At 38.5% G+C, this 27390-nt stretch overlaps 1 protein-coding gene across 1 annotated transcript; it reads left to right on the top strand.

The window, feature by feature from the left end:
- The first annotated feature begins 9524 nt into the window (after positions 1-9524).
- Positions 9525-26650, top strand: FAM98B (family with sequence similarity 98 member B). Its single transcript, XM_015630393.3, has 8 exons — positions 9525-9653; positions 10440-10588; positions 11372-11506; positions 12219-12397; positions 18919-18999; positions 19372-19488; positions 21861-22028; positions 23425-26650. Exons 1-8 carry the CDS (start codon positions 9589-9591, stop codon positions 23797-23799), a joined length of 1269 nt encoding a protein of 422 aa, XP_015485879.1. The 5' UTR covers positions 9525-9588; the 3' UTR covers positions 23800-26650.
- The last annotated feature ends 740 nt before the right edge of the window (positions 26651-27390 follow it).

Here is a 27390-nt window from a genome sequence, read left to right as displayed (position 1 = left end):
CTTGTGTTGGCAGAGAATAAAAAATGCATTTGTGGAGACCATAATCTTCCACTGATTTTATCAGTCTGCATAATTTACATCAAATCCCAACTTGAATTAATTCATCTTTCATTACAGTAATCTTAATTTTGCTTGCTTGCAGGCAGAAAATGTAGTAAGTAATACATTACATGTAACACTTTATCTGCCTCTCCTGTTAAACCGAGTTTAAGGGTTTTAGTAGACTGAGAGCTATTGATTAGGTACCTCTGTCTTCACTTCCCTCAATAAGAGGAAGCAGTTTATTTTGCAGTTTTTATTCTTCTGGCTTTCACCAGACACAGTGAAGTTGGAATTTCAAGACTGCTTGTAGCGATTTGATTGCTGTCACCCTCCAGACATGAGCCACTGTGCCTGAAGTGGCTCAGATAGCAGAAGTTTGCAGATACTGCAGCTATGTGAGAGCATCAGAGAGCTCTGGGGCATAAGTGTTTCTGTCAGAGGGTTTTTTCCCCCCTAGTCTTACAGAATGGTGGAAATTCAGATCCACAGAAAGAACGTATGAATGGCAAAGATGTCTTGGAAATAGGAAGTACGGTCTTCTGTTCTGTAGTATAATTATTTTTTTTTTATATCAAATGAAAAACCCAAAACAATGAAGGGAGCAAGAAAACCAGACATTTTTCCCTATCTGTGTTGTTCAGCCATTACTTACTTGGTGTAGGAATTACCAATGCAAATAGTGAGAGGGAGAGGAGTATTTACAGAGTAGCTGGAGGATTTGTGGAAGCGGTCACGCACACACGACAGTGTCTTGGTTTCACCCACATTACTCCCTCTTCTCAGTTACAGAGCCCCCAGCTTTCTGAGGAGCAGCCATATGGTTAGGGAGAGGGGAGCTGATGCTGCTCAGACAGGATTTGGGGCTGGTTTTTCTTCTGTGCTCTCAGACATAGAACCCCTTCAGGACAAGCTGGGCTTAGGTGGTTGCATAATTCCACTGTATTTCCTAGGCAATTTTTTGCAAGATCCTTTTCAAAGGCTTGCACAATTCTACTTTGCATAGTTTATAATCTTCTGGTTTCCATCCTAATACTCACGTGAAGGTAAGCTGTTTGCAAAAACTTGTCATTTAACAGAGACAGTCCTTCACACCAAAGCAAATATTTTAAATGATTATACTAATACTAAGAGGATACTACAAATCCCACCAGATTCTTTCTGAAAGAATTGATAAATCTCTGAGCATCCTGAGCATTCCCCAAAGGCATTTAAAAATTAAAAAAAACATTTGTTGATGACCCTTCTTATTTCATCTCACCAACAGTATGTTGAGAGCATCTGAGACTTATGGAATGGAGGCATTTAAGAATAGGGAGAAGAGACTGTTCTTAAAGAGCTTCAATGGTGCTAGCTATTACTGTCAGTATATGTTACCAGTAAGCTTAGAAAAGAGTTAGAAGCATCCTAATAGCATCAGCCATGATATAATCACGTGAAATTGGACCCCCAGAAAGGAAAGCATAAGTAATGAATACACTGAAAGTCCAATGAAGAATTCAGCACTGTCAGAATGGAATGGGTCTAAACATTTTTTCTGATGGGCAAAAATAGCCATTAGAAAAATGATTGTTGCTATTTATGAACCTCAGGTTGCTAAGTGACATCATGTCATGTTCACCACTTCATTGGCCACCCACAGTTCTCAAGGAACCCCCACATAGGGGGTGAAAGGGGCAAAAGAAAACCAAAAGGCTGAGTTACTATTAAAAAAAAAAAGGCCTACAATTCAAGGGAAAGGAAAATAAGCTTTCAAGAAATACCTTAGTTCTCTCCCTAGGAGAATCCAATAGAATTATGCTAAGAACTTTCCACAAAAGCAGTACTTAGGTGAATCATTTGAAAAAGAGAGACCAAGAACCAAAACCTCCCTCAACCTGAAATATAAGTTAAGGACCTGCTTTAATATATACATATATATATGTATGGATGTGAGCACATATGTGAGTTTGTACTGAATTTTCCACGAGAGGAAGAGTACATTTGTTAAAGACCAGATCATACTTTTCTTATTTGGTTGTAATGATGTCAGATTTCAGTATTTTGGGCTCAAATGCTTGACAGTCCTTTAATTTATTTTTTTATTATTTCAGCTATGTTACCTCAACTGCTTCACACAGATTAGACTAAGCAACCATTTCTCTGAACCTTTGTCACTTCCTGTGCTTTGCAGTCTCTTGAAGTTTATGAGGGGAACTGGAACAAGGAGAAGATTGAGATGGAGAGGAGAAAAACTTTGGATCAAGCACCCCACAAAAGCATGGGTGAGAAACTGGTGAGGATGGATGTAGAAATAGAGAAGATGGAGAAGAAACAACAAACTGCACAATTCATTTATTTCTGTTGTCGCATAAGTAAAACTCTTGACTGTATAGACTGGTGGTCAGCATCCAAATCCTCATCACTTCCTGTTTTGGATACTCCCATCACTCAGGACTTGAGAAGCAGATTGCATAACACAAGCATGTTCAGCCTTTCATGCTAGTGTATATTTTTAGCTGTTAATAGTCATGTTTTTCATCCCCCTTTTTTTTAATCACCTCTCCCATTATGACTTCTTTTCAATGACTTTTTGACTGCTTTACTGTGGACTATAAACATTCATTTTAACTTTACTGATGCTTTGCTTTAACCTTTAATACTAATATATAAAATGATTGAAAAATATACATACACCCTAAATGCTTTGTTGTAGAGAGGGAATAGCAAGAATTTAATTCCATGCACACTTCTTTGATGACATTTTCATTTGTGCTGCTGAGAAAGAAAAACCCAGCAAAAAGACAAATATGCCCTCAGTTCATTTTCCCATGCTAACAGAGTAGCTTTTTTTCACTGTGGCAAACACACCTTCCAGACAGGGAGTTGCTTTCGGACTTTAGCGGTTCACTCCCTTCCTGTTTGAGACCAATTATGTCTCATTTGCAATACCATTAGTCAAGGAAGTGGCTATCCTGAGGTCACTTCTCAGCCCACCCTTCCTAAATGGCACTGCTGTGCCTTTCTTCCAAGCCACCAGGACGGGAGGCTGGGCCCTCTGTGTGGTGTAGGCTCCTCCAAATGTACAAGCAACGTCAATCTTTCAGGACTGGCCACAACTAGTGTGAGTTGAAATGCTCCAAACTAATTTGAAAGCTGTGGTTTGAAAAATGATGCTGGCTATTTATTAAAACAGCAAGCATGATCAGACCAAGCCAATTCACTGGTTTAACAGATGGAAGCTTGTTAAAAAATCTTTATTCCAATATGTTAAGAATCCAGTTTTGCTATAAATTGTGAAGTATGACTTGTGAGTCAAGCCCCAGTGGAATGGATGCCTCATACTCTGAAAGTCTCAGCTTTACATTTAAGACTCAACATTTGCCACTTGATGTTTTGATTCAGGGATTTTTTTTGGAACTAAATTATCCCCATCATTTAATAATATGCCATGTTTCCTGTCTTTTATTTTAACTAGGATAGATATTCTGATACTTCACATTTTATCAGTCAAGGACAGTATTACAATTTGTATTATTATTATTTCTTCTATTTATTCAATTCTGGTCTACCATCTTTACTACCCAGATAACACTCTTCTTTTACACCTGAAGTACAGAGTTTTAAGTGATTTCCCAAGGTCACACTGTGTATGTAACTATCAGAGAAATAATTTTGTCTTACTGTATGCAGAAGTTCTCCCTTTCTCTGCTCTATCAACAGGGGGTTAATAGGGGAAAAAAACACAGAAAATTCACTTAATTGTGGGAAATCCATAGGCAAAAATACAGGTAGTGATAAAAGAGAGTTAAGAGCTGAAAGAGGGGGCTGCTGCAAATCTACATACTTGGTTTCCCTATGGATGCAGCACAGTGTCTGTGCCCTTGTTGACAGGCTTTCCTGGACAGCCCTGCAGCTTTACAGTGCTACTGACACAGGCTTCCAGGACTCGGTAGCAGGTTTGTGACCTCAAGGAATCCCTCTCAGGTAACTCACACTCCTGGTCACGTACCTTCTTTGCAATTTAAATATTCAGCATTTTCTAATTAAATTTGTGTTTGCTATAACTATTGTAAGACTTTGCTGTACTTTCTTACAATGAAAACAGGGTGAGTAGCAATCAGGCACCTATGACTACATCATACACAAGTATAAAAGCTTAAAATAAAAAGCTTGTGTACATTTAAGAGTGAATTAACTTTCAACCAGAAAACCTAAAAGCAGGAACACTGTGCTTGGGTTTCACTCCTGTAACTCCAGTTTTGAGCTGAGATTAATGAAATTACCTTTCAGTGAAACAAGCAAAAGAGATGAGAATGGCTGTAATACACGAAGCTGCTCCCAGTGAAGCCCCACCACTTAACTTCTAAGAAATAATGTCAGTGTAAATCATGATGTGATGAATGCTTCACTGAAATGATTCATGCCATATGGTCTGAAGAGCAAAATGGGAACAGTTTATTTTTAAAAGAATAAGAAATATGAACTTGGAATATTCATTGCTTTGTCCTGCCAGGCTGAACATTTGCTGTAACAGGGGCCAGACTTACTGCAGGTCTGTCTTTTTTTTGCTCACTTAATATGTTGCACTAGTTTGTGGCTTCAATCTCATTCATAATGGAATCATGGCTACAAAATTACAACCAGCACTCTGCAGCCTCTTCTGGAAACAAATGTTCACTGGACACCTACCAGCTAAATCATCTTCTCACTTTCTCTTTAAAAAGCTAAAAAAAAACAACAACAGAAATTTCAGCTGTAATCAGTCCTCACAGTATAATTACTATCTTGGTAGCAAGAAGACAATTAAACTGAGTCCCCTGACAGAGGTGAAAGGTGCTGGCAATTCCATGTGTCACTCAGCTTTCCCTTTTGTAAAGCTGCTTATGTTCAATGCCTTTCTTTCAGTATTATTGTGTATTAATATATTCCCTGTGAGACTGCACTTAAGCAAAAGGAAATCTAGGTTCTTTAATAGTCATACTGCTTCTCTTGTAATGCACCACTAGGAAAAAAAGAGAAGCAATTATTCATATTTATTTAGCAATGCTGAAAGGTGTGAGCACATCTCACTGAAATATTTAGGCCCCACACCTACTACATCAAAGGTAAATGACAAAACTCAGTAACTTCAACTATGTGCAATTAAGTCTATAACCTGTCAAAGCTAGAGTGCTTTATTCATTTTATTCCAACTCAAGGACAGTGAAAAGCCACCATCTTCTTAGACAAGTACTGGGAAAAGGGTATTAGTGGGTATGTTGCAGACGTTGTGCAAGGTGTCAATGGCTGCCTGGTTCTGCCCTCTCCCACCCTTGTGCAGAAAGATGTGCCACAAGAAAGTCATTTGAGAGCAGTCCGTTTTCAAGGAACTGAACTTTGTATTCTGCTGAATTTATTACTGTGCATAGTTTCTTAAAAGAATTCATTCTGGACTGAAAAGTTTGATGTCACTGCTTCAGGTGGCTTGAATTGGTCTGGAAGATGTTAGAAGGGATTTCTAAATCAAGTATTTATGAAGGGATGTCAAGTTCAATTTCAGCAAGATAGTAAATGGATGGGCAGGATTGTTGTAGCTAGTGGAAATTTGTTCGGGTTCGGTGACATTGATATCACATCATTCACATTGCAAATACTTCATTTGTGAGACTGACGTAATTAAAATATATAGATCAATGTCAACTTTCAGTCTGATTCCACAATGATGTAATGAGGTTCATACTGCCTGGGGTGGCTACTCCTAAATCATCCTTAAAGATAAGAACAAGCTTATGAAAGGATTAACAGTAATTTAACATTAGCTTTTAAACAAGCAAGCTATACTTGTTTAAATGATAGCAAGTCTGATAAACAGAACCTATTTTTTTAAATAGGGTAAAAGAATCATTAGCACGTTTTTACCGAAGGAGGCTGAACAGACTTATTCTGGACTAAGTTAAACTGATAAAAAAATATCTGTGTAAAGAAGCTATTTCATTGTAACAAGTAAACCTGTTATTGATGTATTTTAAACTTTATATAAGCTTCTTATATCAAGCTAAGTACGCACAGAGTGCTGTCTTTTCTCAGTCATTTTCAAACTGTGCACACACAGTACAACATTGCACGTAGGCGAGCTTGGATTAGAGGAAAGCATTTATCATGTAGTACGTTCAACTCCTTCTCCACTCCTATGATCCCCTCTAGTGGTCAATTAATTGTCTGCTAAATGTTTCTTGGTACTACAAATTACTTGTACCTCTCCTGCACTAAAACGGTGTCTGGCTCCATTCTGTTTGAATTCAAGAGACCTCATTTTTTTATTCCTGTGCTGCATATGAGAAGGACAAAGCAATGAATCTTTTGAAATGTGCAGCTAGTGCATCTGTGGGCAGCTTTATTTTCCCTTCTAGAAGCAGACAGATTGTGCCCACCACATAGAAGCCAAAGCTGTCTCTGTTGGCAGTGCAGAGCAGGAGGTGATGGCCCTGCTGCAGCAGTGTGCAGGACCCTTCCACCCCATTCTTGCCATTAGGCTGTCTGAGAATGCCCATTGCAAGCCTGGCAGCAGGAACGCTTCTCGAGCAGTTTCGCACAGCGTAACAATTTGGGACTTGTCATACTCATACAAGTAAATGCTTGAGATTTACCTACCTCAACAGAAAACTGAGTCATGTAATTTGTTTTTTAGTAAGATTACAGGCAACTTGTAATTATAGATTTCATATTAATTGGCAGAAGACCTTTCCCCAAAATTCCCATCTTCACCTTGCTGTGCCAACAGACACAGCTGCCATTTTGTGTCAGTTCAAGCTGATTCAGGTCAGTGCTGATCCAGTGCTATCTTCATTTTCTAGCCTTAGCTGTGCACCTCTATTTCTCCCTTGTGCTAGCACCAAGAATTCTCTCACTGCTGAGGGAGATGGCTAACTGGCACTCCAGTGAAAAAGAAATTCTGACAAAAGTTGCAAAGCTCTAGGGCACTGGTGACCAGGCTAGAGTGACACAGACCCTCTGTTGGAAACTAATGGCAGTGGAGTGCCAAGACCTCTTCTTTTGGTGTTCTCACTTGTGTGCTTGTGGTTTTATGTTTGTGTTTGTATGTTGCAAAGGGCATGGGGCAAAGGCAAAGCCCACGCCCATGGGCTTAGATGGTTACAAAACATGTTTTAGCCAGCGTTCTCATGATTCCTTTTCCCTTTCCCAGAGATGGGAAACTTAGGTATGAACAAGGAGAAAGCTGTGGCCTGCATGAAGGGTAACACTCTGAGAGAAGCATAAGTATATAATCACACCCAAAATCATCTTTCAATTGTGGGTGTCAAGAGACAGTTTGGGAAATTCAAACTTGTTCTCCCTCATACACAGAACATCTCTAATGTACAGAAAAGTTAATTTTTTTCAAGAACGCCCTGTGGAATTAAAACAGGAACTGATACACACGCTTGGCTACACTTGCTTATATATGTATGTAAAAAATGCTATCAAAAAGCAGTGGGAGAAATTACTAATTTAGAAATTACTAATTTCCTGTAACATAAATTAGCAAAATACTTTTATTAGGCATATTCACAGAGAGACCCACTGCTGCCACCTACTTGTACCACACAGTATCTCTTAAACTGCCAGGTTTCTTTTTAGTTTTTACAATGCTATGCTAGTTTCGCTTCCAGTTGTTCCCTGTTCGTTGTCTTAGCCTGCATTGTTGACTGATATGAAAACTTCCCAGTTTTGGAGAACAACTGTACTGTGATGAATCACTCTGGGTGGCATAGAGATACAGCTTTAAAAAATAAAAGAGAACTGGCTATTTATGTCCAGTTCTGCGTATCTTGTCTTCTAATTCTACTACCTGGATGTCAATGTTTAAAAAGAGTTTATGTTCTGAATCTTTGCTCTCAGATGTGTGCTCCTTCATTTAGTGAAATTATGTTAGCCCATTTAAAACAAAAGTCTATTCAAAGTTCAGTCATATGGTACATGAGTTGAGAGCTGTGAAAGAGATCACTGAGGTACTGGCACTGACATACACATGTGGTCAACATAAGTGTGTCAGCCTTCAGGATGCTCTTCCTTCCCCTGACTGCCATAAACAATATTTTTAATTTCTGGATTTCTGTCTGTGGGTGTGGGAGGATGTCATAGCTGTCCTGATTCCCACCTTTTAAAGCTTAGCACTCAATAAAGCCACGTCTTCAGTTAAATAGAAATAATTCAAAAGAGTTGCCTCAAAAATTGTGGAAATTTCACACATTAAGGACATCTATGCTGTAATAACTTTCATCTGATTGTATGCCTTTCTGGTCTTCATCACTTCAGTCACTGGATTTTCTGAAGGTCCATATAAGAAAACACTGGTTTAAAAAGGTCAAAAGGGCTGTTGTGGTTTTACACCACCTGGCAGCTACACAACATGCAACCATTCACTCGCTCCCCCACCTATGGCTGGGGAGAGAATCCAAAAAATGGGAACACACTTAGGTTAAGAAGTAAAGAGCAAAGGCTGGAAAACTTGTGGGTTGAGGTAAAAAACAGTTTAATACATAAAAGCAGAAGTCATGCATGCAAGCAATGCAAAACAAAGAATTAATTCACTGCTTCCCATGAGCTGCCTGGGAGTGTTCAGCCATCCCCAGGACAAGAGTTACCTGGGAAGATAAATGCCATCACTCCAAGATGTCGCTCTCCATCCCTCCTTACTCCTGTTTCCCCCAACTTTATGTACTGATCATGACGCCACATGGCCTGGAATATCCCTTTGGTAGCTGGGCTCAGCTGTCCTGGCTGTGCCCCTTCCCAGCTTCCTGCATACCACCAGTCTCTTCACAGGGTAGGGTACTATGAGAGTACGAGAATCAGAAAAAGCCTTTGCTCTGTGCAAGCACTGCTCAGCAGTAACAAAAACATCTCTGTATTATCAACTCTGCTTCCAGCACTACCCCAAAATACAGTCCCCATACTAGTCACAATGAACAGAGTTCACCTCAGCCAAAATCAGCACAGCAGGGCTGAAGCACCCCACAGTGGAAAATCAGGACTACAGGTGCCCCGGAGATACGGCCTGCCCCATCTCAGGCAGAATTTCTCAATTTGAGAGGTCCCAGAAATAATGCAGAAGTACGGGCCTCAAAACCTGCTTTTTTGAACCACTTTTTTGAACCCAGAGGCGGCTTCCCTGGCATGAGCCCTGTCCGGAGCCCAGAAGGGTGGCTGTGGTCGCTCCTGATCCTGTATTTCTCCGGGCGGCGGGTACGAGGTGGAGCGGGGTACGCCACTGCAGCGGGCAGGGCTTTGGGGCCAAAGCGGAGCACAGCCTCAGGGCCAGGCGACGAGCCCCGCCGAGGAGGGCTGAGGGTGTCCGGACGTTCCCCAGCACGGGCGGAAAGGCAGAGCCGGGCTATATGGAAGAGTCATCCGCAAACACAGGCACCCCGCGGCCCGTCGGATCGGGGACGGCCGCCGAGGGAGGGGCGGGGGCAGCCCGGGGCCTCCCCCCGGCCGGGGCTGCCGTGCGGCGGCAGCGGAACGCGGCGGCGGGCGCTGGTTGCCGAGGGCCGCTTTGAGGCGCGCACCGCGCGGCGCGGCGCCGGCATGAGGGAGCTGCCGCCGGGCCCGGGGATGGAGAGCGACATCTTGGACGCGCTGGAGGCCTTGGGGTAACCGGGGAGCAGCGGCGGCTCCCCCTGCGAGGGGCAAGGGGCCGCGGGCAGCCTCAGCCGCGGGCGAGAGGCCGGGCCGGAGGCGGGAGCGAAGGGGAGCGCGGGCTCGGTGGAGGAGCGGGCCCCGCGTTGCGGCGGGCGCCGGGGGCTCGGCGGGGCCGGGCCTCGAACGGAGCGGGGGGCTCGCCCCGGTTTTGTGAGGGAGGGCAGAGGAGCGGGGCGCTCCGTGGGGTGCAGCAGCCGTGGTCGGCACTGGGGCGGCCGCTGGAGGCTGGCGGGGCAGAGCCTCGGTGTGTGGTGCCTGCCCGCCTCCCGCGATGTGCTTCGGGTGGGACGGGACCACAACTGTGCGGAATTCACTTTTCGGTTATGTTATTCCCACTACTCCAGGGCAGTCAGTTGTTACTGTTAGGAGGAAATTTGACTAAACACTTGAGTTAATACTTGAGTTCTTTGCCAGGCGTATTCTGAGAGATCAAAGTCTGTTTTCACATACACTTGTGAAAATGCAAGTCTGCTATTTTCTGACAGACCGTTTTGTTTATAAATGACCAATAATTTTTTGGTGTGTTTAAAAAAAAAAAGTCTGAATTATTCCTTGATGAAAGGGATGTAGAAAGATTAATTCCTTTAAGTGTAGCTACTAAGCAGCTTAGAGTAAAATAATTTGAAAACATGTATATTATGTGTGTGTTAATAAAAATGCAATAAATAATAATTCAATAATAATAAAATATGTATTAATACGAATTTTTTATTACTAATGTTCATCTGTCTGTGCAGGTACACGGGTGCCCTGTTGGAGGAGGAGGCCCTGAAAAAAGCAGCAGAAAATGGGTTATCTTCACCAGAATTTTTTGAGCTTTGCATTTGGTTAGGTTCCCAGATAAAGTCACTTTGTAATATGGAAGAAAGCATCACTGCAACAGATGGTATATGAATGTAAATTTAGTATTTTCTTAGTGGATTTAGACCCATATTCATGTTCAGCTAATAGTGAAATTACAGTGTTGAAGTTTACAAGAAAGCTGAAAGGTAGCCAAACTCAGGCTGATATTTCTGTTTATGTGGCTCTTAGATTAAGGCCTTGTATTGTGAAGACTTTTTCAAAAGGGAGAAAGAAGGTGATTTGGGGTGGTTTTAGATACACATAAATGTTAAAAGTACATTCACACATGTGATGGTGTTTTGATGGCATAAATTGCAGTGGTATTTTTGGCTGTTGGTCCAATGCAGTGTTCCAGTCAGCACCGTGTGTGGATACACAAAGTGCTCGGTAGTGCTGCCTGATTATTTCTGTCAAGTGCTGCAGTTTGTTAAGATTTTATATTACTTATGTGTTCACCAAAAAAGTAGAGGAACTAAAACCAGTCACTGAAAATAATGGGTTCATGACTCCTGTCACTTCTTCATCAGAAAATTAGTTACACTGACACACTGTTTAGTGACATAAACTGTTCACTTCCTTGTGATGTTCATTTGTGTTCATGTCTTCATAGACTGCTGTAGCATTACCTCATTAAAAGCATGAGTACAAGATAATATTAGAAGGCATGTCTGCTTGTATGTAGGACTTTCCTAAGAAAAATGTTGCTGGGGTGGTAGGTGGTTAATCTTTGGGCTGTTGAAATCTGAAATGTAAGTGTATGTTAAAAAAATTAGATTGCAGTTTGATGTTTCTGTAAAACCCATTAATTGTGAATTTTTTTCCGTAGGTGTGAAAGATATAGAGAGCTTCCAGCTTGAAATTAGTGGCTTTCTGAGAGAAATGTCTTGTCCGTATTCGTCACTGGTGTCTGGAGACATCAAAGACAGATTAAAAGAGAAAGAAGATTGTCTTAAACTCCTGTGTGAGTAATGATAGTTTTCCCATTTATAATACAGTATTTTATGTGCATGCTTTATCATAACTGTACAATTTACACAGAAGAGTTCTTTATGTGTTTCTAAGTTGATGTCTACAGTCATTACATACTAGCTCAGCATGCATCAACTCACTTGTGCAAAGTGAAAAAAAGAGCAACATTAGAAAGCTGTTTTAGCAGAAACTAAAATTTATTTTTATGTATGTATGGTGTAATCTACTGAGGCCTCCTGATCTCTCTCTTGATACAGTTTTTCCAGCTCACTGGAACTGCGACCTTGCTTCTTGTCTTTGTGAGAGGTTTCAGGGCAGCTTGAACAGAAATGCTGTACAATTTGAGGGTGCTGAAAGCAGAATAGAGAGAAACAAGGTCTAAGTCTAGGTTGAACTTGGACAAAGGAATGGCAGCAGGAGCCACCATATGTGGTAATATGAAACTAGCCAAAGAACTTGAGGTCTGGTCACAGAAGGGAGTTGAACAGTTAAATGCAATTTGTAGACTGAAGGTAGGAAGTCGGGTGAGAGGAAATTGAAGTAAAAAATAGGAAACATACTTACCTGTTCAGGAGAGAACTGAGAAAGTCTCCCTTCTATCATGATTATCTAATATAATGTATATACTGTAGCTGTACTGAGAATGTAGATGCATAAATACTTAAGTGTATCTAAATCTGCCATTATGATGTTTTTCTCTCTAGTATTTCTAAGTACAGAACTTCAGGCTTTAAAGATACTGCAGAGCAAGAAAATTAAAGGCTCTCATTTGGAAAAGCACAGTGATGTTATTCAGGAAGTGCAAGCTATTTGCGGTGCACTGGGTCTGCCAAACTCCTCATCTTCTGGTATTCCTCCCTTGTTAACCAGTGTGGAACAAAAGGTATGGCCTTTTGCATCTTCTCTCTATTGCTAAACTGTAAGCACTATCTCTGTAAGCATTCATTGTTGAGTTAAGCCCCCAGCAGTCTCACCCACAAAAGCCCTATCTGACAAGTGCAAAAGCATTTTAATTCTGAAAGCCAGCTTAGTGTTTTAAGTTGAACTGTTTTTTGAGGTGAAGTATTTCAGCATTTCCCTGAGGTTGCAATGTACCTGATCAGACATACTTTGCCATGCAAATTTAAGGTACAAGTTTTCCTCTTTCCCATTTCAAATGTACTGTAGCAAGCAGAAAACTTTGGGTAATAACTGATTGTGCATTTATATACCTGAAGTAATTTCTGACATGTATTTAAAATTAATATCCAAAACTTAAATTAGTTCTTTTTAGTTTATTAATTTCTTAATGGCAAGTGTGGATTTCTTGGTAGTATTGCCTTAGTTGCAGAAGAGGATGAAAATGGCTGAATTGCCAGTATTCTGTGAATAAGCCAACTTAAACCTTAAGGTAGTTCTTTCTGTTGTGTCCCTCAAGGTTCTGACTCATTTCACTGATGTGATCCTTAATTTGATTTCCTTATTGCAGAATGTAAATAGGTTTTTGAGGTGCAGTTTATCTTCTCTGTCACACACCTAAAAGTTCTGCTCTTCATCTCTCTCTGGTGTTAGGGGAGAGGGTGACTTGATCGCCCCTTAAGAGTAGAATAAAAACTCCTGCTGCTGCTGAGTCTTTGAATTTAATAATTTTACATGATTGTGCTTGTTTTTTTTTCTTTCTTCCTCATCAACCAGTGGGCAGTTGAACATTCAGAGATTTCGGGGAGAGGGCCTGTTACTTGCATGATTTTCTTACATCTGTCTTCAGTGTGACAAAACAAAACCTTTAATACATTAATTTATAAAAGACATCACCCAGGTGCAAATGGAACTGTCTATTCCTACACTGTAACTGTGCTTGATTTATTTAGTTCTAAGGAAATCTTTACATTCAGTAAATATTTTTGAAGGCATGAAGAAACAATTCTAGCACTGTTCTGGAAAGGAAAATGTCAGAGCTGGTAACTAATGGCCTGATTCTGCTGATCTCCCTCTGTGAGTGTTAGCTGTGTTTACATCCATGAGTGTTTATAGGCTGCAGCCATGGCCCAGGGCCTCCCCTGCTCAATTCCTTGCTTCACTGCTCAGGTACAGATTTAGTTTCACCTCATTAGAGGGAGGGGACTCCAGTTCTGCAGTTGGGGGACAGCAAGACCAGACCTGGAGCACATATCACACATAGTGATACTAGAACATTTTCTCTGAATTGTTAGATACCTTCTGCAAAGTCCAACATTTCCTATCACACTGCATCACAGGCTTGAATTGTGCATAGTGTTGCCATCCCAATTTGTATAAACTGTTGCACTTTCAGAAATGCAAAAATGAGCAGGATCTTCAAAGCATTTTATCTTTGATTTTGATTAGGGTTTGGCTTTTTTAATAGTGCTGCATGGACTATTTTCCAATAGTTTTCAAGTCTGTCAGTTCCACAGTGGTTTTACTACTTGTACTCACTTCAGCATATAGAAAGGTGGCAAAACTAGTTTGTTCATCTTCTGTGACTCCAGATTAACAGTGTAATTTGTTTTCCGTGTGTTTCATCCCTTATAAACAATGGATTTTTTCTTACCTCACAGGAGATCTTGTAGAATTTCTGCTATGTGTTTACTTGTCCTTCATCCATTACTTTAATATAGGACAAATTTGGAGTTATTTTGGTAGATGACAGATTTAGAGACCTACACTGTAGGTATAGCTGCTATAGAAAGGTGGTGCCACTAATTAAAGTTCATTGGCTTTGTAAACATTTTTTTTAAGAGCACCATTTTGTTACCTTTTTTTATATGCTCACAGAAATTCACTTGAAATGATCCATTTACTTTTCCAATTTTTTTTTCTTTTGATTTAATTAGATTCTGTGTAAAATTGCACTGTTGATGTTTAGTATTATTCATAATACAGACTTACATACTGATCTAGTATTTTTACTTAGTGTATCTGCAAATGTATCTGCATCATTTCAACATGTCTGCTCTTTGTCTCTGTCTAGCATCTTCAGCATTGTCAGTAGCTGTGGGAGTAGTTCTGAGAATAGTTTGGCTGTGCAGCAGCAACCTACCAAGGGCCAGATCACACACTGTATTTTGGTATGGAATATTAGAACATTTATTGTTTCAAGTGATTTTCCAATTTATTTAAGAAACTAGTATAAAATCAGGATTGCTTTCTTCATTCAAAATGAGTTTTATAGTAGCTCAAAGTTTGAATGTACAATCATAACAAGTATTTTTTGTATCTCCTGTAATTACCTAGGATAGTGGTTGTCAATATACCTAACAAAATGAGAGAAAAATAGACAATATTACAGCTTTCTACCACTAAATATATCGTACTATATACTACTGAAAAACTAATAGTAATTTTTCAGTTAAGATGCTGTTCCCTTGTATATTTACAAAGAGGGAATCTATAAGTCAATCTGAAATTTAGTTCCGAAACCTCCATAAATTCTAAATGAACATTCTGAGAGATTCAGAAAAGTTCACACAGTTCACACAGTGTTGTGCTTTGTAACTAGTTACATCTGGCTGTTTTCTAATCAAGATAGTGTGAATTTCACATCTAATTAAAAAGTGCCATTCTAATGCTGTTTATTTGAAGAAAACTTTTAATGTGATATTATTCAGAAGACTTCTGAACATTTTTTGCCCACATTATTAAAAGTTCTCCACTACTTTTCACACATCAGTTGAATGAATAGAAATTACAAAGGGCTTCTGAACAAACTAAGTCAGAATTAAGCTAACATAACACTTAAGCGAAATATGAGTAGAATTTTTTTTTTTCATTATTTGTGTATGCATACTAGAATTTATTAATACTTAAATTTATGTGTTTCATTTAACTGTTCATCTGTAGTAATTTTACAGATGTAATGGTGCCTGGACAGTAAGTAACTGCAGGGAACAAGACTGAAGAGTTGTCCTGTTCACCAGACATGAGGGCCAAACTGAAATGTATTTAAGGTTAGATCAACACTGAATTTATCTGCAGGTATATGAAAGAGAGGCTTACAAATATTTTGTGCTTAATATTTTAGGTGATCTCTCTGCAAATGTACAGTACACTTTATGACTAATTAAGGCAACATTCTTTCCTCAAAGTGTTGCTATTTTGAATTAATAATTGCTATTTTCAATTAATTAATTAATTGAATTAATAACCTTTCTACAGGTCAGGTTTTTTCAAAATCCAGAAAAACCCTGGAGGTGCATACATATATATGATGTTTTTCTGTGCAAAAGGTGTCAAATGTAAAAATGACTGCTCTATTTTGACAGAAGATGAGGATATTTAATAAATACATTGAAGATGGTAATGAAATGTGAGCTAAATTTTTTTTTCGTTAGTACAAAATAACAAATGAGAAATGTCATGTTCAATAAAGATACACTTTATTTGGTAACAGAGTAACTATTCATTTTTATGTAGCATAGTTGAATTTGGTGTTTCTGTCTCAAGCAGATCCAACAGCTGCTTTTTTTTCATTTTCTATTTAGAGAGTGTGTGAGCTCCCAAAGCAATCCCATAAATTTTTAGTGTTACCAAGGTCATTGATTACACAGTATGTCAAATATACTTGTCCACATCTAGTTTTAATTATTTGGTTTGCTTTTTACACCTGAATGTGTAAAAATGTTAGGATGATTTGGCTATTACAATTTGGTTTATGTTTCTCTGAGTATTTTTTCACTGCTCTTTTATCTGGGCGCTGCATTTGGTTTTGTTCCCACTTACATGTGCAGACTTCTTTCTGGGTAATGGTGGGATTTTTAAACTCCTGCATACCCTTCTCAATCCAGGGCAGCTATCATGTGTGGGAATATGGATTATAGCATAGATTCTCACATCAGTTGTGTTCTGGTCCTGTGGCAGACTATTGTGTATCAGAGCTCCTCTGCACATACCTCTGTCATCAGTCATGGCTGGACAATGCATTCTGCAGCTGTAAAGCAGCTCAGTTTATTCCACCATTATAGCTGTAGGATTTCCCCATGAGCCCTGCTGATGGGAGTAAGTGGAGATTCACTAATCTGAATATGACTTTACAGTGTCTCAAAAACATAAACCAGTTCATCAGTGAAGAGATTCCACCTTAACTGTTACTGATTAGTAAAGCTGTGCTGGATAAAAATTACATAGGTATTCTCTTTAACTTGGAATGAAGACATTGCAGAAATTTGGGAGCAGTTTCTAAGTCAGTAAAGGATTGTTTCATTTATCTGTTTTTGTTTTTTCTAGTTCTGATTTGCATTGATTGTCTTCCTTAATTGTTCTCTCTCAACTTCCTTTCACTTTTCAGTTCATGGAAATCAGGAGTATGCAGCAGTGATTGACTTGTGATGGCAGATTGTGTGGGTTATATGTGGAGCCCAGTGTTGTGTTTACCTCTTAGTTGTCCTTGCAGCTGCAAATTTAAAATAATTCTAATCTCTAGGTAGTATCCAGCATCACTGGTTTTCAGATCTTCTTTCACACTCTAACTGTAAATTACATTGAGGATTTTTTATTGTGTTTTTGTTTCAGCGTCTGGTCTCATTTTGATAGACTCTCTTCCTTTCAACCTTTGAGGTACTATTTCTGACCTCAATTATATGAGTAGACACCTCTTGCCCAATAGCATTTTAATTCTTCTGCTGTTCATTCCTTCTTCTATACTAATTACTGATCTGTTCATCTCTTGCTATCATACTGATCTTATTCTATTGCTGGTTATAAGCTTTATATTTTGATTCTTCAAACATTTATTTAAATTTAAATATAGTTTGTGCTTAGGTACGTTTGCATTTTGGAGTGGAATATGGCACTGTGTACATGCTTCAGTAAAAAAACTGGCTACATTCAGAAGACAGACAGCCTTGGAGTGTTTTTTGTAAAGAAAAATATTATAGAGAAGGAAGAATCATCAGAGAAAGAGGAGTGTTGGGATCAATGTGGTACATGGAACTGAACTTTACCCTTTGCTGTAACCTCTTTTGATACGAATGGAATACAAGGAGTATTACAGTAATTAGATTGCCACTTTTCAGGTGCTACTGGGCTGTCTTTTCTGATAGAGTCAAAACAGTGTTTTTCCTTAATTTGTTTACTGCACAATATATTTACCTCAGACTTTTTCTGGGATAGTACATTATTAACCTGCCAGAGTGCTGTCCAGCAGTGATGTAAAAAGAAAGAACAAGATCCATACACCTTGGTTTTCACACAAAATTTGAGATCAGAATTTTTCTTCGTATATGCCAAAAAAAATTGAGATAATTTTAAAAATCCTGACATATGAGAGTTAATTTTCTAAGTATTTCTTTTAACAGTTAACTAGGTTCTCTAGAATTTTATTTTTGACTTGTGGGATTTTTTTCATAGCAATCAGTAGAGATGATATTTCTGTAACATGTGAATCTCAAAACTGAGCCTTTATGACAAACGTAATGTAAATGCCTGTTGCCCACCTGAAGTCTTACAATACTTGCAAATGGATCTAATGCCTGTCTCCAGTTACAGGTTTTACTGTAGATCATGGACTAATTTAATCCTTCCTTTGATATATAAAAGAAAACTATCTCTAGTTTTACTCATTTTGCTTGGTTCCCCATGGTTATTTACTAAACCAAGTGAAGATGTAGTTCTCTCCATCAGACTGTACAAAACTTGGAGGAACATTAATATGCATGCTGTCAACTCCAGCTGAAAAATCAGTTGGATTGTGTTCAAGTTATGTACAAGAGTTGTGGGCATTCATGGTAGTGATTTTAGATGAGCTTTGCTAAAGGAAATTCACTCAAGAAGAGGAGGTAGAGGTTTCTTGTAATGAGAAGGGAGAACACAGTGGTTTGGAAGGTAGAGCATATTTCTTTTCTAATTGCTTAGAACTAGTGGAAGAAGTATAAACAGATTTGATTTGGAGTGAATGCAAAAGTTTTAAACATAATGTTAGCTGGAACCAATTACAGGATTAGAATAAAATTAATAAGAATGAATGACTGCATACCTATCATATCTCCTACCTTTCTTAATAGCACCCATCACCAGATTTTTTGTAGCCCAGTGTAACATTTGGCAACAGAAATCCAAATTTCCAATGGTTGTAGTTACAACACTTAGTAGTTTCTGAAATGAGTAATTTAGCTAGTCCTACTTTCTGTATGCACTTGATAAATTTGCTGTATAGCTGTTGTTCTGTTAATGGGAGCAGAAGTGATGTGCCATAAAATACCTTTTTATAGAGGCTGGTCATCTTATAAAAGTATTCAGGAAATCTTTTTATAGTGGATCATAAGAAGATGTGTATGTGTTTTCATGGGTCTGCTAAAATGAATGTGCTGTGTTTGATCCTCTGAGTAGCAAAATGAGATTGTAACAAATTTTGCTGAAATAAATCTAAATATTTGTATTCTGAGATGTATGTGTTTTGTTTTTTTTCAGATAAAGGACATTCTCTCAAAAGTTAAAAATAACCATGTGGGGAAATCACTGCTAACAAAACCTCTGAACTCTGACCAAGTGGTAAAGAAAAGTTTCTCCATTTCTTTTCAGTATTTAACAAGATGGTCAAAATAAGTGCATATGGCTTCATTTAACTTTGCCTTTTTACTGTCACTGTTCTATTGCTGAATATTAATACTAAAATTCAATTGCTAAATACTAACAATGATAATCAGATACTTCCAGAATTGACGTTATAAAACAGACCTTGTGTTGATTCATCCATTGTTCACTTTCAAACCATTTTTACACACATCCTACTGTAGCATTACATTGCTATGTGGTTTATAGTGATCACCTTCAGATAGACATCATAGTTGATGGATGGGGCTAACTTCAATTGAGTTTTATAACTTTATGTGTTTGACTGAATTTCTTATTGTAACACTGCAGGAAAGATTGGAAAAAATCAATGATGCTCTTTGCAGTGAGTACGAGTGTCGACGGCGGATGTTGATGAAGAGGCTTGATGTGACTGTGCAGTCTTTTGGCTGGTCTGATAGAGCAAAGGTAAACTTGATGTATTTTTTGCTTCCTGTAGGTGGGAGTCTGCTACTGTTCCCCAAGTCTTCCTACAGAATATGCACACCATGTAAATACACAAGTGTGCTTCCATCACTGTTACCTTTTTTCCAGCCTATTTCTCATGTCAGGTTGTAATCTCCAAATCCTAGGCATAGAGGAAGGGGATGGAATTAACCAGGTGGCACAGTCCATCCTTTGTGACTGTTTATAGCTTCACAGTTAGAAATTACAGCATCCTTTGTTGGGGTTTCTCACTTTAATTAAAGTTCCCATATCCCTGTTTTCTTTTTTATATCTAACACCCTCCAATGAAGTAAACTAGGAGGGAACCTCAGGACTTCTCATGCAGATGGAAAAGTAAGACAAACACTGGGCCTTAATATAGGTTGGGTGTAAAAAGTGACTGTTCATAAAGTCTGAGAGGTTACAGTGACTGCTCCCTATCTTGGATACTGTGCTACTAGATGAACACCTTTTCAGTTGAACAGGTTGTTTCAATAGTAGCTTGTGTGAAAAAAATCACACAATTACTTGTAATCCTTCAGGTCACTAAAAATTCCAAAGCCATCCTCTGTATTTGTTCTGCTGGTATTGCTTTAATTGTGATAATTTCATTTGTGTTATTTCCTAGAACTCTGTATATTAAAAAATACTCATTACATTTCTGAACTGCAAATATATCTTGTTTGTATCTAAAAGATACAAACTAAAAGCGTGGGGATACATAAAGTCTGTAATTTGATGAAGACATGTGTGGGAAGCTGGAGGCAGATGTTTTTGTTCATGAGCAGCAAGATCAGCTTTCCTTCCAAAGGTTTCTGTAGAAAGCTCAAGCTTTTAAAATCTTAAAGCTTGGGAAGCTTACCAAATGTATGGATTGTTACAAGTCTTTGTGACATCATGATTTATCATTGACACATGCAGAGTCAGCTTCATGAAGTTCACTAAGTCTCACTGGAAGACATGAGTCTAGGTGCTGCTGTTCTGCACTGGAATATCTCACTGTTTAATTTCTCAGGGGGTTGTGAATGCTTTCATGCCTCAAGAAAGGAAATGGGGGGCATTTAGCTCGGAGAAGCCAGGAGATGTCCTTACTTGTATAACTTCCTTATAGCTGTACCAATACAATTATGTATCTTCAGATTTAAAGTATACTTGCACTTGATGTGACTGATGACTAACTTAAGCAGACTAAAACTTTGTCACTTGCTATTGTTCCATTCAAACAATGTGAAAAACAATGAATGCCCTTTTGAAATAGAACAATAGTTTAAAAAGATTTTTGATGATAAAGTAGTCAGATGATTCATTTTCCTGTCTTACAAAGACTGTTGATGTGAAATATATGCAGTTACAGAAATAACCAGGTTACATACTATTTCAAAATTACATACTGTTTTCAATCTTTTTTTCCCCCCTGTTTCTCTTGAAGGATGTTCATAACTTCTTTGAGATGGTTTTAGGGATTGAAAATGTTCTGGCATTGATGTAATTTAGAGTTTTGGGGTTTTTTTAAACAAAGAGACAAATTGTTGTCTTTTTAAAATTTGTTAGCTTGCATTTTTCCCCACCATTATATAGATATTGATACATTCCTTTACTTTTGATGGTTTGTCATTTTGGGGATTTTTTTTGGTTTTTTGTAACTTGTTCAATCTCCAAGAGGGGTAAGTTTGCAGACTGAAATGGGTTCACAAACTATAAAGTAATTACCTAGCAAAACAGTCTTGTAAAGGTTCAGCAAGTATTGTCTGGTCTAGCCAATATCAAATGTTTTATTTCACTCTGAAAGTCATTCCAGATCTTCCCAGAAAGTGTATTTATTTTTCTTTTCTGCAAAATAAATGAAACACCAAAGCATGCTTGGAAAAAAATCTAATGTTGTCCCCTTCTCAGTCTCACTTTTTCATGGCTTGCATAAGTGTTTTGCTGCATTGATAGGTTTTCAGGTTTTTTCCACAAATTTACCTTACTTTGGAGCTGCTCTGTTTTTATCACATTTAGAAGTGATCTGTTGAATATGATTATGTAAAGCTCTTGAGACAGCAGTATGGACTCCTTAAGTTTTACTCTGTAGACATGTTGGAAGGCATTAAAGAATCTGTTTGATGCCAGTGGGTAGAAGAGTTTCTTTTGTACTGGTGCGAAGCTTCAGCATCAATTAAACATAATCAACAGCACTTTCTGTGAAATAGCTCCACCAACGGGAAGAGAACTGGTGATAACTGGCACTATGTTTTGCAATATAGTTTGCATTTTCAGAAGTGAAACTGACTGAGACCAGCACGTGGTTTATAGTAAGTTTGTTGGTGTGTTTGATCCCTGGCAAGTAAGTTGTGTTTGATGTTATCCTTTAGGTAAAAACAGATGAAATAGCACGGATCTATCAGCCCAAGCGCTATGCGTTGTCTGCAAAGTCGACCATTTCATTAGCTCACCTTCTTGCTGCTCGTGAGGATTTGTCCAAGATCATAAGAACAAGTAGTGGATCAACACGGGAGAAGACTGCCTGTGCTATCAACAAGGTGTGCTTTTCTGGCATGTGATAAATGGACATGGGGGTTTACAGACCTGTCAAAAGGAATTATAGAATTACACTGGTTTTGCTTGGTAATTTAATTTTTTCTATTTAAGAAAGGAAGGCTTGCAGTATTCCAGTAAACATTGCAGAAAGTCCTTTTTTTATCTTCCTAGACAGTCAGTCATGCAACAGGATGAAACAGTCATGTAGATGAGGGTGATACGTGTGTGTGTGTGTGTAACTGACCTCTTGAGTTCAGTGGAACTGCGTACCTCATTGCTAGGATATTATTGTTTGGTTTGTAAACCCACATCTCTAGTTCATCACTGTGTTATAAATCATGAAAGTTTCTGTAGAAATGTCATTTTGCTGCAAAGTAAAATTTTGGCTGCAGTAATGAATCAACATTGTGCTGCTTTCTTGAGTGTGATAAAAGCTGAAGCTTGCAAGTAGTGACATGAGTTTCACCATTCAAATGGTGACTAAACCTACTTTTATTAATCCTGGATTTAAAGATTTTTCTAATCTTTTTGCCTCATTGAGATACTCTTTAATATGTTTTGATTCTTAACACTGAAATTTCTTAATTATTGTAGGATCTCAGAGAAAGGTGAGGTTTTTTTCTTGAGAGGACTTTAGTTGGAGTACTTGGGACTGATCAGTAAATGTTAACATTGATCACACAGAGTTTAGGAAATATGAAAGCAGCAGCAAAAAGACCTACTTGGATACATCTTTGTTCTTCAAAGATGTTTGTTTTGTTTAGCTTTGTCCAGTGCAGTTTCTCTTTTCATACGCTGCGTGATACCTGCCATAGTTAAGATGCTTTTTTTGCCTTTTCTTGGAAGTGTTACTGCAGCCTGTTGCTGGTTTTGTTTGTTCTGGGTCTTAACTGAGTGTCAGTAGTTTCTAATGTTAGGCAAACTGGTATTCCTTTGAGAATTGCACATGAATTTGCCAGTTTGTTTTGTGCCAGCTGATTAGGTTTGAACTTGAATTTTGAAATTTAAGTAAAAGAGCCACATCATAAGGAGTCTTTTCTATATGAATATATATATATGTGTATTTGTATATATTATATATGAAGTATGTATATTGCTTATTGCAATCCTAATACTTCAGGTGTGCAGCGTTCTTCATAAAAACTTCACAAAAGTGATGTGAGCCAGCTAGCTGCAGTTATTTCTGTTTTAGAGGTGAAAAATGAGAACACTTTCAGAGTTCTGCTGTGGTGTTACAAGGACAGGAGGTAGTGATTCTGCTGTCAAGCACTGCACTGAGGAGCCAAATTTCCTAAAAACAGCAGGCAGCATTTCTGTGTCCACAGGAGAAAATCCTGTGTCTCTTCAAATTATTACTACTATTTTTCAACTCTGAAAATGACCTATTTTTCCATACAGGTTCTGATGGGGAGAGTCCCTGACCGTGGAGGCAGACCAACAGAAATTGAACCACCTCCTCCCGAAATGCCTCCATGGCAGAAAAGACAAGAAGGCGGAGGAAGAGGTGGCTGGGGGGGTGGTGGTGGTGGTGGAAGGGGTAACTGGGGGGGTGGAGGGGGTAGAGGAGGAGGAGGTGGAGGTTTCAGAGGTGGTGGAAGAGGTGGGGGTGGCTTCCAGGGTGGGGGTGGCTTCCAGGGTGGAGGTGGCTTCCAGGGTGGAGGTGGCTTCCAGGGTGGAGGTGGCTTCCAAGGTGGCAGGGGAGGTTATGGTGGCAGGGGAGGCTATGGTGATCCATATGGTGGGAGAGGAGGGGGAGGATACCGAAGATATTAAAGTACTGTTAATCTTAACAGAGTAACTGGCAGAATATAGTGGTGGTGTTTACTGGTACTAGGAATTTAGGTATGTCGACTTGGGTTAGGTTAGAATTAAGTATGACCATATGAGTAATTTCATTAGTCCAACTGATGTTTTCGCTGAATTCTTTTAGTTAACAGAAGTTTTATACCAAAATCTGATTACTAAAGTCCTTGTTTTTCGTACTGCTTATATGGTGTTTTTTATTATGTTATTTTATTTAAAATAAGTCTCAGAAAACTGAATAAAACCCTTTCTAAACAAACAAAAATATATTAATGGTCAGACCTCCCTAATTATTGCATGTTGCATGTCTACTCTCCTGCTCCAAAATGTTGTCTAGAAAAAACAAAGTAGGCCTAAGAACTGGATGAAACCACTTTTAAAAGACTCAAGAATGCTGCTTTCAGGCTTGTTCTCTTCATCTCGTTGTTCTTCATTCACAGTTTTCATGTAGGACATGTAAACAAATTTTAATTTCAAATGTTAAAATCCTTAATGCTTTGGTCAGTTATTCAATTAGATTTGATTATTCTTGCAGAACTTCACATTATAGTAAAATTGTGAATTAATACTCTGCACTAATTAATTGAATCAGGGGGGTTTTGTGTTCATAATGTATCAGACACTCTTTAATGGTCAGAGCATGTACTGTAAACTCATAGTTTTGGTAATGTCTTATTTTCCTTTTACTTGTTCATTGTTGGTGTTTCATTAAAAAAAATTATAAATCATATAGGGCAGAAAACCTGCAGCCATCATGTCTGATATGAATTCATGTGTATATCCTTGTGGATCAGCTTTGAGACACAACATTTGAATAAGCTGAGCTTTGTAAGAATGTGACATTTCTTCTCACCTTTCTTTCTTTACCCTTGTTTAAGTTATCCTCTTCTCCCCTGCCTGCTCTCTGTTTGCAAGTCACCAACTGCCTGGCTAATAAGTTAACAAGACACCTCTTGCAGCAGTTGCCTTTTCTCAGTGTTTTCTTTCTCTGCCAACCTAAAAGAAGCCCTGTCTTGACATGGTATGGGTGCCTTCTCCCTCACATACACTGTTAGTCTAGAAGGAGTTAGCTGTCATCCCATCATGGCTGTAAATATATGTAGACAGGAATTAAATTTAGAGCTGTCACTTAAAGAAGTCAGTTTCAGTTTTTAGCTCTCCCATGTTGTGAGGCCGCTCCTGAGAACAGAGGTGGAAAGGGGATGATGCCTGAGTATGTTCTCATAACAGCATTTATCAGGGTCAGGTCACCCCAGAGAATTCAGGAAGACATCTGATTAACCTGGTGTGTCCAATGATTAAATAGCACAGCAAATTTGAGCCATTGTAATTGTAGGTGTAACTGCAGGTTGAACTTCTGGATTTGATTCTGGATTTATGTTCCTTAGTTACAAGTTCTTTCTGCACAAATGTCCTATTGGTGTCCATTGGTATGCTTTAAAGATGTTTTTTACCTTCATAAACATATGTATCATGGCCTGTTTGATTGGCAACTTCATGCATGAATTTAAAGTTCTGTTCCAAATCAAATTATTATCTTTCAAAAGTTTTTCTCCTGTTATTTCTTCTGTCATCAATTTGCTTGAGAATGCTGCTTCTAATGTGATAAATATGGCTTTAGGCAGGCTTTAAGGTTGCAGCAGGTGCCTGACAAAAAGAAGCAGAAGTTTTGCTTGCTAGAACATGTTAGCTGGGATGTGAAATTTGCAATAATGGCATCATGTCACCCAACTGCTAGCACTGTAGTTCCTTTGCCAAATTTTTTCTATGCTTCTTACTGACCTAAGCCTTGGCAGCTTCTGCAGTCTTTATGGAGAGACCCCTGATGGGTCACATGGGAGCACAGTACTGGGTCTCTCGATTCTGAGCTTGGTTTTTGCCTAATGCTCTGGAATAGCTCCCAAACTGATGGCACAGCAAATGAGACTGCTGGCCTTGGAGTGAAGTGTTGGTCAGCAAAGGAATAGAGGACAGTTTTTTAACAATTCAAGATTTGACATTAAATTCTGTTTGTTCATCCCAGTGTTACTTTTTGCTACAAGTAATCAGCAGTTATCATGTGGCTTCATCAAGGAAATACACTCGGAAAAACAAACAACTTACCTATGTTTAAGGGTTTCATTAGTCTTAGGATGCAAGCTTGCAGCAGTTTAGTTGGATTGTTGTAACTGCAGATGTGGATGTGCCTCGGTGGTTTTACACTCATCAGTCCATCCTGTTTGTAGTAGGCAGGACAGTTTTGAATGAAGTAAATCATCAAGTGAAGCTGGTACATGCCCACTTGAATTCTAACAGTTAAATTATTTCAGTATCATATTTCAGTTATATGTATGTAGACCATGTAAAATATGAAAATACAAATAGGCTGGAGATTTTCTTTTTTTAATATGGCCATTTCTGTTTTTCTTAAGTAACTTCAAAATGTGAACCCAGTAGTTGAAAACTAAAGTAAATAGTTTTTAGTAAATAGTTAAAGTAAGCACCACCGTATTTCATGGAGGTATCCTTTGCTGTCCTCTTGTCAGAATGTATGCTTTTAATTTCTCAAACAATGCAATAACACCATGGAAGTAATTGATTTAAACCTCAAGTTTTGTCTTGAAAAAAATATTTTCAAAAATTCTGTTGTAAGCAAAAGATTTTCATCTATATGTTTGTGAACATTTTTGTGTTTATTCGCACTTAATGAATACCTAAGTTAATATTGTTTTGTTTGTTGAAGAACTGAAAAAAAAGGCTGGGGATTTTTTTCAGGAACTGAGAGAGACAGTTTTGTCAACAGCTGTAAACACTGAGGAATAAAGTACTGTATTTGAAATTATTTGCATCATCTGCGTGTATTGTGATTTGGATCCACTATCATATGTTCCTCCTTTGTAAGAAAGAATTCCTGCTGGTGATTTACAATAGTGATGAAACTTATTTTTGTATGGTAATGGAAATAACATGTATTTTGACCACAAGGAGAAGGCATTAGATAACTTTATAGAAAAATTTCAACAGGCAAGGTGTGTCACAAGTCTGGGATTTTGTCCGGGATTACTAAGGAATCTCAGTTACATTTTATCTTACTGAAAAAAATTTAGAAGTGTAGTGATCTGTATGATCACTGCTTTTGTCTTTATGTAAACTAAGGAAATACCCTCCAGTTACTTCTCAGGTTTTATTTTACTACTTTCTATAATCATGAATAAAACCACAACTTGTTTTGTGTAAGACTGTAGAGCAGATTTGCCATACAAATAGGAGTTTCACCTCTTGTTGTCTTCCCTAATATGATTGAAGAATGTGATGTCCATTTCCCCATATAAAAACCAATGTAGGATATGGTATTTGGATATTTACTCCAAGGTAAATAGCAAGTCTTTAGGGTGCTACAGTTCTGCCTGTGCAATAGGCAGCATCATCAGGCACAACAGAAGTCTTGCTTAAACTTGGCTGCTGTGCTGTGAAATCATTTCAAAATTAGCACTCCTAACAAAAGTGAGAGACTACGATAATAAAGACTGGTGCTTTGTAATACTTGAAATAGTGAGTAGCAACACTGCTACTAAAATACCA

This window comes from Parus major, chromosome 5 (genome assembly GCF_001522545.3).
Source record: "Parus major isolate Abel chromosome 5, Parus_major1.1, whole genome shotgun sequence".
In the NCBI taxonomy this organism is placed as follows: Eukaryota; Metazoa; Chordata; class Aves; order Passeriformes; family Paridae; genus Parus; species Parus major.
The sequence above is the reverse complement of the archived record's forward strand: the minus strand, read 5'-3'. Positions and strand labels throughout refer to the sequence as shown.

Coding starts and splice junctions, on each gene's coding strand:
- FAM98B (XM_015630393.3), top strand. CDS start 9,589: ATGAGGGAGCTGCCGCCGGGCCCGGGGATGGAGAGCGACATCTTGGAC. Junction 9,654..10,439: donor GACGCGCTGGAGGCCTTGGG/GTAACCGGGGAG, acceptor CTGTCTGTGCAG/GTACACGGGTGCCCTGTTGG. Junction 19,000..19,371: donor CTCTGAACTCTGACCAAGTG/GTAAAGAAAAGT, acceptor GTAACACTGCAG/GAAAGATTGGAAAAAATCAA.